The sequence below is a fragment of the Notolepis coatsorum genome, assembly GCF_963971535.1.
Source record: "Notolepis coatsorum genome assembly, chromosome: 1".
NCBI lineage: Eukaryota > Metazoa > Chordata > Actinopteri > Aulopiformes > Paralepididae > Notolepis > Notolepis coatsorum.
Genome location: NC_140165.1, coordinates 311,171,454 through 311,184,226, shown reverse-complemented (window position 1 = coordinate 311,184,226; position 12,773 = coordinate 311,171,454). Strand labels below are relative to the sequence as shown.

At 49.4% G+C, this 12,773-nt stretch overlaps 1 protein-coding gene across 1 annotated transcript; it reads left to right on the top strand.

Annotated features, from left to right (window-relative positions):
* Positions 1-16: 16 nt before the first annotated feature.
* On the top strand, positions 17-3,864 carry LOC311241872 (DNA excision repair protein ERCC-6-like). The gene has a single exon (XM_084330813.1). The coding sequence runs from the start codon at positions 62-64 to the stop codon at positions 3,323-3,325; it is 3,264 nt and encodes a 1,087-aa protein (XP_084186939.1). The 5' UTR covers positions 17-61; the 3' UTR covers positions 3,326-3,864.
* The last annotated feature ends 8,909 nt before the right edge of the window (positions 3,865-12,773 follow it).

Here is a 12,773-nt window from a genome sequence, read left to right as displayed (position 1 = left end):
AGCACAGCAAGACTCAGAGAGTGAGGATGACGAGTTTGTTGATGTCAACAAAAGTGGCCTCATGATTAACAAGAAACTGTGTGACAAGCTGTACCATCACCAGATAGAAGGAGTGGCCTTTTTGTACAGCCTGTACAGAGATGGCCGTAAAGGGGGCATCCTAGCTCATGACATGGGTCTTGGCAAAACGATCCAGGTGATATCATTCCTCTCTGGCATGTACGATGCTGACCTTGTTAAACATACTCTGCTTGTCATGCCAACCTCACTCATCAAAAACTGGACCAAAGAGTTTGCCAAATGGAGTCCTGGAATAAGGGTCAAAGAGTTTCATGGCAGCAAAACGCAGCGAAATGGCAATTTGGAGAAGATTCAGCGGACAGGTGGTGTGATCATCACTACATACCAAATGCTGATAAACAACAGGCAGCAGCTTGCATCTTACAATGGACAGGAATTCACATGGGACTATGTGATCCTGGATGAGGCGCACAAGATAAAGTCTTCTTCGACTAAAACAGCCAAAAGTGCCGCTGCCATACCTTCCAAGAACCGTGTTCTTCTCACAGGCACCCCTGTACAGAATAACCTAAAAGAATTGTGGGCTCTCTTTGACTTTGCCTGCCAAGGAGCACTTCTTGGCACGTCGAATACTTTCAAAGCAGAGTACGATAAGCCCATCACACGTGCGAGGGAGAAGGATGCAACTCCAGGAGAGAAAGCTCTGGGATTGAGGTTGTCCGAGAACCTGATGGCGAGAATAAACCCATACTTCCTCAGGAGGACAAAAGCAGATGTGCAGAAGGAAAAAGAAGCCCCAAATCATTCAAAGGGTGCTGGTGCAGAAATGCCAGACCTCACAAGGAAGAATGACCTAATTGTCTGGACATACTTAAGCCCAGTTCAGGAAGACTTTTACCAGCAGTTTATTTCATTGGACCACATCAAGGAGCTGCTGATGACCACCAAGTCACCTCTTGCAGAACTGAACGTCTTGAAGAAACTGTGTGACCACCCAAGGCTCTTGTCTCAGAGAGCCATCGCCCACTTAGGCCTTGATCAAAAGGCATCCACAGACTTCCAAGATGAGAATGAGCCTGCTAAAAACAGCATTGCCAACGTACCTGATGAAACTCTGATATCAGAGTCTGGGAAGCTTGTATTTCTCATTGCACTTCTTGAAAAACTCAGAGAAGAAGGTCACCGCATGCTTGTTTTTGCACGTTTCAGGATGATCCTTGACATACTTGAGCGTGTCCTGAACAACAGAGGTTTCAAAACTGTGAGGCTTGACGGCACAATAACTCAACTCGCCGAGAGGGAGAAGCGCATCTCACGTTTCCAGACGGACAAGCGGTATTCGGTCTTCCTCCTGACTACTCAAGTAGGTGGGGTCGGCATCACACTGACCGCAGCAGACAGAGTTGTGATCTTTGACCCTAGCTGGAATCCGGCCACAGACTCCCAGGCCGTCGACAGGGCTTATCGCATCGGACAGACGCAAAATGTTGTCATATACAGACTGATCACATGTGGGACTCTGGAGGAGAAAATATACAGGCGGCAGGTGTTCAAAGACTCCCTGATTAGGCAGACCACTGGAGACGAGAAGAATCCATTCAGGTATTTCAGCAAGCAAGAGCTGAGAGAGCTCTTCACACTACAGGACACACGATCCTCGTCAACACAGCTACACCTCCAGTCACTGCACTCGATGCACAGACGGACTGATCCTGAATTAGATGAACACATCGCCTACCTTCACACCATGGAAATATTTGGGATCTCCGATCATGACCTGATGTTCTCCATGGATGTAAACAACCATGAAGACGACCCCGAAGATCAGCAGTCGCACCAATACATTGAGCAAAGGGTTTGGGAAGCTCAACAGCTGATGAAGAAGGAGTCACAAATGCAACTTGCCGATAACATGGCATCCAGCACAGAACCAGCATGGCTGAGACAACCCGCTCAAGACAACACAGGGAGGTCGAATGAGAAGAGGCAGAAAAGGGAAAAGCCCGGCCCGTACTTTCACAACCACTATGACAAGCTCAACACGTCACTTGAGCTGGTGGACCTGACCCAAACTGGATCTAGTGATCTAGTGGGCAGTGATGTTGAGGCAGCTGATGAATCTGATGAATCTGTACAAGAGGTGATGGAAACATGGTTTTCTGCAGTGGGAGCTGTTGAGAAGAGGCGGAAAAAGGAAAAGCCCAGCCCTTCCTTTCACAACCACAATGACGAGCTCAACGCGTCACTTGAGGTAGTGGACCTGACCGAACATGGATCTGGTGATTTTAGTGCCTATTTTGAGGAAGTACTGAGTGATGTTGAGGCAGCTGATGAGTCTGTTCAAGAGGTGATTGAAGGACCACAACATTCAGAGATTAATTCCTTCAATGGGAACTTCAATGTGCAGCCGAAGGACAGTGAGATGGACATGTTCCAAGATGATGAGATCATCACAGAACAGGAAACCCACGCCCAGCAGAGTCAGTTATTATTGAAGCTACAGGTGGAAGGCAGTTTCAATGTAGACGAAGCACTCTCTGTTAAAAGTGTTGGAGAATGTGTGCAAAGTTCCTGTGTCACTGAACAGGACGTCTCTGAGGACGACGGAGAAAAGAAGAGACCAGCTGTGATTTACGATAGTGAGGAGGAGGATGACGACGACAGGCCACAGTCGATGGCGAATGAACTTCATGACACTTTGGACTTTGGACTGGCAGCCGCTTCCACTCCAAAATCAGTTCGATCTGGATCCCTTCCACCCAAGGCCAGTGAAAGCTTTGGAGGGAACACCTCCGTGGCCGCCAAACATCCCCATATGATGACCATGATTGAGAACCTCGATGAAGACGTCGAAGATGAGGTTTTAGAGGGCATGGACGATGATGTTTCAGAGGACATGAACGATGTCTCTCCTCGTGAAGAGGAGCCCAGTGGGGAAATGCGGGACGCAGAGAATGAGGAAGAAGAGAGCGCATATGCCTCCAATGACTCTGTGCCTTCGGTCTCTGAAATGGAATTAGGAGAGGAGGCAGATGGTGAGCTGGAGGAATCTACAACTGACGCAGTTAACAACACAGGTTCAGATCAAGTGAAAGATGTCAATAGCAGCAAGCTCCTCTCTGCAGCAGAAGATGGGAGCTATGAATCCCTTGTCAAACGAGGAAAACAGTGCTATGGGGAAGGGAAACTCCATGATGCCCTGGACCTCTTTTTGAGAGCAATTGACATCTCCAGTGGTGATGCTGAGATCCAGCTCATGACGATACAACTCTACCGTCAGCTAAATCCGAGAACAAAGAACTGAGATCGGGGCTTTTTCTGGTTCTTTCAAAAGAAGCTTCTGTGGTTAAGTTGCCAGGAAGGTGGGATTCATACGGGGAAGGAACTTGATGAGACTTAAGAGCAACACAGAACTTTTATCAGTAAAGAGCTATGTGTATCATTCAATCATTTAATATCCAGTTTAGAATCCAAAATCAGAAAAACGACAATGGACTGTTTTTCCATTGTTTTGATTTAGTTCTGAAGTTAAAATGGAACATGATAAAGTTGGATATTTTGTTGTCTTTGCTAATGTTAACTAATCTACCGCCTAGTTTCTAAAGGTTTATTATCTATAATAATTATCTAGCCTAAATATTATATTTTCTTTTCTAAAACGTAAGTAAGTCATATAGAATTGTTGAAAATATGCATAATATGTATCCCTTTTTGAAGATCCCCTCCACATTTTTGCACTTTTTAAAATGTTGTAAACTGAAAAACAATTTAGTTTAGGTTTCTACCAGAAATGTGCATCGTCACGTCTTCCCCCAAGCCAGTGTACCCGTTTCCACCTAAAACTTTTTGCCAAAGATTTGCTCAAACAAAGCACTCATTTATCAACTTTATAATAGAGAAATGTTCCTTGTAAAATATTTAGTTTTTTCTAATAAATTATTATTGTAAACAAGTGATTCTATTTGTTGTCCCTTTTGTATCTTTGACCCAGGTACCAGTATGTCTGTACTATTCACCTTAGTATATATGACTCGAGGGGCAATTGCATCACATGCTGTGTACGGGAAAATGCATGTGTTTGTGATGAAATAATAATTAAAAGTTTCAGTCCACATAAGGGTCCATCTACAGTGCAGTCGGTAAGTCTGAGTCGAGTGAAACCGTTGTTTTGACACCGTACTCTACTTTGAAACAAGTACACACTCAATTTAAACATTACACCATATTTGATCTATTTATTCCTAAAAGATTTGCACTACCTTGTTTTTGCATTTTGTACATTTTAGTTTTGTATATTGTCTATTCTCTATAGTGTTCGGCCTTTTCTTTAACTTTTTACTGTATAAAGCACAATCTCTGGAGGCTCGTACAGAACCAAGCATTTCACTGTAATGTACATGTACTTTAACATTATATTTGACAAATGCAACAAAACTCAACTTGAACTTGAAACACGTCCAGCTATAATATGAGGGCTTTACATCCATATTGGGTGAAACGTGTTGTAGCCCTTTTATACTTCAGAACAATGAAATGGCTGCCCTTTCACTACCACACTACAGACGGTTAACCTTTCACTACCACACTACAGACGGTTAACCTTTCACTACCACACTACAGACGGTTAACCTTTCACTACCACACTACAGACGGTTAACCTTTCACTACCACACTACAGACGGTTAACCTTTCACTACCACACTACAGACGGTTAACATTTCACTACCACACTACAGACGGTTAACCTTTCACTACCACACTACAGACTGTTAACCCTTTCACTACCACACTACAGACGGTTAACCTTTCACTACCACACTACAGACGGTTAACCCTTTCACTACCACACTACAGACGGTTAATGTAACTGAGGGGTACAATTCCCTGACTGTATTACTAGATATGATACTTACTACCACTACCTTTGTACTTAATATTCGGCCACCCAGTACACGGCATAAATATATTATCATGAACACTCTCACGTAGATGAAACGGATCCAACACAAATGTACGAATTAGAAACTAAGCACTTAATCACTTAATTACATTTATGAATTGAAATAGTATGCACTTTTATGGCAAAGAGTATTCGTCGGTATATCAATAGAGAATGTCCAATCTCTGAAGGCGCAGGTGGTAAATATACGACCTGGAATAGTTAAGGAATAACAGCAATGATACTTTAATGATTATATACTAGATACACTAGAGGGGGTTAATCCGGTCGCTTGTAAGCCGACAGGAGTAGGAGGGGGGGGAGGGTAGAATCCGGCTGCCTCGTCCGGCCAAGGGTATCCCAGGTGAACCCACTGTAGTGCCGTTCAATGCGCCGGCGATCCTTGGACCACAGATGAAAGCAGGTGGACTCTTTGTGGGCCGGCTCTCTCCGGTCCACGGGGGAGAGACGTGAAGCGACCTCGTCTTGCAGAGCGTCTCCTCACCTTGCGTCCTCTCCAGGGGGGGGGGTTCCAACACACGGCAGTGTCGGGGGTCTTTATCCATAGAATAATCAAAGTATCCAAAGCATAATCCGTGCCTGGGAAGGCGGGCTGTCGTCGGTAGAATAATCCGGTATACAGGTCCACTCGCTCGTCGGCTCTGGGGCTCCTCGGGTGCAGCTTCACATAGGGTCAACCACCCTGGGTAAGCAGCCAGTTCTCTGCCCGAAACGATGGGGTACTGACTACGGTAGTATTCTCACCGCACGAAGCACTATATATTAACAGACTATTATTAGCTTAATAGACTACGTCCAACTCGACGATATAGTGCCAAATATGACTATTCAAATATTAATATACACGATGTCTCAATACCGATGGTAGGCGAACTTGGCCTTACTCCCACACGTGGCGTTGCGGGGAGGCTTTACGTCTGTGACTCTATTGGAGGGTAAGAAACTGGACTGAAAAGAAAGTCCTACTTTAGTAGCGCAGTATATATACGCACTATGAACAAATAGTCCCATTAGTGGTGCGGTAGCCAAATTCCTACGCGGAACTAGGACTTGTTCGTACATGTCGAGCGGTACGTTTGAACTGGGTCTGAGGGGTATGGCAGCCTGGCACCAAGGTCTCGACCAATAGTAGAATGGAGACTATTATGGGATGTTCAGTAGGCTAGAATGGATATTCAATGCATATTGTACAAGGAATATACAAGGGATATCAGGGAATATTAGAGAATATACAAATACAATTAAATATATATATATAAATAAATATATATATTCGGTTTAATCTGGCCCTTCACAACAGCCACCCCCTGAATAGGTCCCAGACCTAATCAGTTAAACAGAGACAGATTAATCGCGTTGTCTATTTACACATAAGGGTTTGCTGTAGGGGTCAGTCAACTTCACAAAGTCATAGGGTTGTAGGGTCATGGTCATCATCGATTGTGTCTGGGAGTCGAGGCAGTTCTATGAGCCTTGCCACGGGACGGGTGTAAGTGCGACCCTGGACGAGCACTTCAGCTGCTCGGACCTTGCCGTCGGCACCGGTGATCACTTTGCTTACGCGGCCGGCCGGCCACATAGCTCTGGGCAGTGATTGATCAATAATCATGACGACTGTTCCTTCTGTCAAATTGTCTCTCTCCTTTACCCACTTCTGGTGGGTCTGTAGAGACGGTAGGTAGTGCAGTAGGAAACTGTTCCAAAACTTGTCGGCTAATACTTGGCTGTACCTCCACATTCGTCGGCCGTTCGCTTCTTCAGGCCGGTACATTGTCTGTGGTAATGCAGGATCTAGCCGCCCCATCAGGAGTGTGTTGGGGGTAACTGGGTCGATATCCGCCACATCACTGGAGACATATCCGAGGGGCTTCGAGTTAAGTACTCCCTCAATCTCCGTGAGGACTGTCATTAGGACTTCTTCCGCCACAGTCTGGGCCCCAAGTACTGCGTACAGGGCTGTCTTTATGGAGCGCACTTCTCGTTCCCAAGTGCCACCGAAGTGGGGTGCGTTTGGGGGGTTGAATTGGAAATCAACCTGTGCTGGAGCGAGGTGGGTCTTAAGTTCTGGGCCCATAGCTTGGAAGCTCTCTCTCAGCTCTCTTTCGCCGCCTTTGAAGTTTGTCCCATGATCGGACAATAGGGTAGACGGTCTTCCTTTCCGTGATGTGAATCTACGGAAGGCCATAAGGAATGAGTCTGTGCTCATGGTCGGGAGAAGCTCGATGTGTATCGCTCTGGTGGTCATGCATTTGAATACAATACCCCACCGCTTCTCGGTTCCTCTTCCTTTCTTTATGTGCAGCGGGCCAAAGCAGTCCATACCCGTTGAGTGGAATGGCTTGTCACCGATTCGGAGGCGACATGGAGGAAGGTCAGCCATCCTTGGTATGCTGGGCTGCGCGCGCCACTTGCGGCAGTCTAGACATGTTCGCTGGAAGCGTCGTACCGCCTCTCTTCCTTGTAGGATCCAGTAACGACGTCTGATTTCCGCGAAGACTCTTTCTGCTCCTGCGTGATGTACATCCTCATCGTATTTCTTTATAATCAGCTCTGTGACCTTGTGTCGGCTGTTCAATACGATCGGGTATTTAATGTCATCCGGTAGATTGGGGGCTCTGCGTAGGCGACCACCCACTCTGATGAGGGTATGAGCGTCGCTCTCGGGGGCCAGGTGAATTAATCTGCTGTCGGATGGGACGGGCTTTCCTCCCTGTAGACAGGCCAATTCATCGGGGAACGAGTCTCTCTGGGCTCGCTGCAGTAGAAGCAATTCTGCTTCCTCGTAGTTAGCTGCTGACATATCAGCGGGGGACTTGCACTCCGGGTGGTACCGCAGGAATGTTCTTTGTTGTGCACTCTCTATGGACGTGCAATCGTCTATGTTAGGGTCGGTGGAGGCTACGGTGCTCAATCCACAGAACACAGACTTCTTAATTTCCACCTCCTCTGGACTTGCTTCCCTCGGGATAGGCATGGGCCACTGTCCTTCCGGGAGTCTTAGGAATGCGGGGCCGTCACTGTAGACATTGCGACGGGTGAGGTCATCCAGGGGCATCCCCCGGGTGATGACGTCAGCTGGGTTCTGTTTTGTATCAACGTAGCGCCACTCTGTTTCTCCGGTTAACTCTTCGGTTAAGTCTTGAATCTCGGTGACTCTGACTCCCACGAAGACTTTGTACTTGCATGAGTCCGATTTGATCCAGGCGAGTACCGTCGTGGAATCTGACCACAGGATTGTTCTAGACACCGGTATGGTGAGCTCACGTTGGATGAGCGTGGCTAGGTGCGCTCCGGCTAGGGCTGCGCAGAGCTCTAGACGTGGGATAGATTGTTGCTTGCGTGGGGCTATTCTCGAGCGGGCGAGGACAAATGCTGTGTAGATCTCTCCCCCCTGGTCTTGGGCCCGCAAGTAGGCTACTGATCCGTAGGCGACCTCTGAGGCGTCACTGAAGACGTGTAAGTCCATTTTACATGTCTCTGGCCTCACCGTGGGTGGGAAGTAGCTTCGGCGCATATTAACGCCTGGGAGTGAGTGGAGCTCCATCTCCCACTCTCTCCAGGTGGATGCAAGGTGTGCGGGAATGGGGTCGTCCCAGCCCTGGTCCTTGTCCCACAATGCTCGTACAATCATTTTTGCCCTGGTGGTGTACGGTAGAATACATCCTAGCGGGTCATATTGTCGGGCGAGTGTTGTGTACACACTCCGTCTGGTGGTCGGCGCCGCCGCCGGCCTTCCCTGCTCCGTAGTCAGGGGCTTGTGTCTGTAGTGAAGCGAATCTGTTTTGAATCGCCACACCAATCCCAGGGTCATCTCCTGGGCTTCTCCCGGGATTGTAGCCATCCAGGTCTCGCTGCTGGCTGCCTTGTCCTCGGAGGAGAGGCTGCGCAGTACTTGCGGATCGCTGCTGGCCCACTGCCTGAGATCAAAGCCGCCTTTGATCAATGAGGCGCGGAGTTTAATCAGGAGAGCCTCGGCTTCTTCTTGGGTTGAAAGGCTTTGTAGACAGTTGTCTACGTAGAAGCTGTTCTTTACGCTGTGTCGGACCTCTTCGTCCGCTGCTGGGTCCTCTGCTACATGTTTCTGTAGTGCAAATGTCGCACAGCAGGGGCTGCACGTCGTTCCGAAGGGGAGGACTTCCCATTGGTAGATGGCTGGGTGCTCATCTCCTGGCTTCTCTCTCCATAGGAACCGTAACAGGGGCTTGTCCGCCTCTACTAATCTCACCTGCAGGAACATTCCTTTAATGTCCCCGCTGATGGCCACCTTTTCCTGGCGGAAGCGGAGTAGAACGCCGAGTAGGGAGGGGCCGAGTGTGGGACCGGGCAGTAACTCTTTATTCAGATTTTGGGATCCGATCTGGTAGCTGCAGTTAAATACTATGCGGTCTTTACCGTTGTGATGGACCTTGTGGTGGGGCACGTACCACGATTCAGTGGTCTGGTCAGCCTCTTTAATGTCCATCTTTGTGACGTGTCCCGCTGTGATGAGCTTCTCAATCTCAGCACGGTATACACTCTCTTGGGCGGGGTTCTTGGCTAAGCGCCGCTCCGTGTTCAGCAGGTACCGTTCTGTGGCGTCTGTCTTGGCGTGGAAAGTAGGCATTCCTTCTCGCCGCAGGAGTGGCGTGGCGTATCTCAACACGCCGTTGACCGGGACTCTCTTGGTCCCTGTCTCGAGGAGGTGAATGGCGTAAATGTCATCTTTAGAGCGAATGTCTTTCTTTCCATTCTTAAAGGGCATTTGTTCCAAGGTCCATAGCCGCTCTACGTGTTGCAGGAGTGCGGTTTCTCCCTCTGTGACTCGGGAGTGGAGACATCTAGTGGCTGTACTTCGGTTGAGAGATTTGGCGAGCGGGCCTTGGAGAGTCCATCCCAAACGGGTCTCGACTGCTGCAGGGCAGCCTCGGGGTCCGGTATGAACCCGGTCTATCGGGACAATGAGGTCTGCATGGTCGGAGCCTATCAACAGGGTCGGCATAGCATTGTCTATGAGCGGGATCGGTAACTTGCGCAGATGTGCATATTTCTCCATCAGCTTGGCGACGGGGTATGTGTACCGCGACAGTCCTATTTCTTGGCTGGTGAAAGCGTCTGCAATCTGGTACCGTCGCTCAGGCTGGCCGCTTTCTGCGATAGAGAATGAGACATTCTCGCCCTTTATCGTCTTCAAATCTCGTCTTATTGTCCGAATTGTCATTTGGGTTTCGCTTCCCCGCAGCCCTAGCTGGGCCGCAGCGGAGGCGAGCAGCAGGGTCTTCTCTGACCCGTCATCGAGGACGGCGTAAGTGTCCAGGACTTTATTCTGGTAGCTTAGTGTCACACGCACTACTTTTAGGAGTACTCGGGCTCCACTGCTGCTGGCGGGATCGATGTACATGACACTCGCTTTGCGGCTGGATGGTGCAGGTGAAGGGCGCCGTCTGTTACTGTCGTGAAGTATGTCCAGATGGGCTCCATCGCACTTGGTGCACCTTTTCTTTAAGCGGCATTCGGCTGCCATGTGTGAGCGCGCACAGCGAAAACAGCGCTTGTTGGACTTTATCCATTGACCTGCTTCCTCCGTGTTCAGCTTGGGGAAGGAGTCACATTGCGCTAGCCAGTGTTCTTTCTCACAGTAGGGGCACACTATCTTCCACTTCTCCGTTCTGGAGGGGGTACTGTGGCTCCTGCTGCTCGGTACTGACTCCGATTGGTGCATCACAGTCACCGATCTTCTTCCATCATTTAGTCGTCTGGTTCCTTCTCTGGAGCCAGGGGTGCTCCGTCCGAATGTATCTAGCCGTAGGCTGCTGACTTCTCTCGCCAGGAAGTCTGCTAGATCGAGGAGGTTCGGTTCGGGGCCATTCGGGTCTCTGTGGTCCCTCTGCCGCCTAAAGCGCTCCTGACGAGCGGGCGGCAGCTTCTCCAGGATCCTTTCCACATTTGAGTTGGCGTAAAGTTCATGCCTCCCCTTCTCTCTTTGCGCTCCCAACATCCCTACCAGGGACTGCACTCTGATGGACAGGTCGTCCAGTGCTCGATTGTCTATTGCTGGGGGTAAGCGGTCGATGTGTCGGATCTCCTGGATCACGTAATCCCATATGCGCCCATACCTCTGGTCCAATGCTACCAGCGCTGCTGTGTATGGGGTGGTGGAAGTCGCGTAGGCGAGCGCTATATTATGTGCGCGGGGTACCTTTAAGTGCTTCAGTAGGATGGCGTATTTGTGGCGTTCATCCAATACATCCACCAACATGGTCTCCAGACACATGCGGAGTTCTGTATACTGGGCCCGGTTCTCTTGGGTGAAGTCGGGTACCATAGGCGTGCCAATGTATGACGCTGACTGTGGATACATCGGCGAGCGTTGGGGGAGAGGCCTCCTAGGCGAGTCTCCTCCCGCTCCTTGGTATGGGCTGGTACCGGCAGTGTACCATGGCCCGCTTGTCCAGGTGCTGTTCCTCGGTGCGGGTCGTGCGTCGTGCTCACCCGTGTATAGAGTCGGGGGTCTGTAGCGCAGCTCCGCGGGAGTATAGCCTGGGCTGTACCGGACCTCCTGGTCCGGTAGAGTACTGTGCTGTCTTCGGGCGTGGTTCTCCTCCTCTTCCTCTTCGTCTTCAGTTAGGTCATCCAGTGCTTGTAGTCTCTGGTTTAGCCTCTCCACAGGATATGCTGCTCCTTCCCGGTTGCTAGGTCTCGCTTGGACCGGTGGGGGGAGGTGGTCTGTGGGGGGTATAGACCTCGTCTGTTGGTCAAGTTCAGGGTTGTTTACTCGGCTAGGGGATGCCGCCCTGGAGGTGTGTCTAGACGAGTTCCTGGAGCCTCTGGCGGAGGGAGAGGGTGTTGTCCGTCTGATCAGCTGTTCTATTAGTTGCGACTGCTGTCTGTCGCGCTCTGCGTCCCGTTGAGCACCGGCTCGTTCTCGGGCCACATTCTCTTCCATCTGAATGCGTCTTATTTCTAGACGTATCTGCTCGTGTTCGCTTCGCTGCTGGATCTGCAGTCGGTCGCGTTCAGCAGCGGCGTTCAGGCTGATGAGGAAGGCCTGCTGTAGGGTCCTCTCTGCCTCGCTGGGAGAAGGCGGTTGTATAGGGGGGCCTTCCCTCGGGGTACTCCTTGCGGAGCCTTGGAGCTCTATCTCCACGGTGCTCTCCCCGTCTTCTTCCGTGCCGAGTTCTCTCTCGGTAGCGTTGTATTCCTCCCGGGACTCATCGGGGACTACTTCTTCAGTACTGGCGGGGTGTGAAGTCATGTCTGGTTCCCACTGGTCCCCACCGTGAACTTGGTCAGTTACATTAGAGCCCGTAGGGGCCTCTATAGTCGGGGTAGTCTGGGCGTTGGGGTTAGACATACTTTTACTTTCTAGTTTTACCGCGTTTACTGTTAGTAGAAGACTAGGTTGTTGACTGACAGCGTAAGCCTCTAAGTACTGAGGGAGCCGTCGTTCGCGCTGCGGGCGTTGGTTAGGAGGATCGTTTCGTGGAGTGTTCATCATAGGCCATTTCAATATTAATAACACTATATTAATATTACACTAATTACCATCCGGCTCGAAGGACCAATTGTAACTGAGGGGTACAATTCCCTGACTGTATTACTAGATATGATACTTACTACCACTACCTTTGTACTTAATATTCGGCCACCCAGTACACGGCATAAATATATTATCATGAACACTCTCACGTAGATGAAACGGATCCAACACAAATGTACGAATTAGAAACAGGTCTTTATTTCTACACAGCGATGGTGTGTAGAATAAGCACTTAATCACTTTATTACATTTATGAATTGAAATAGTATGCACTTT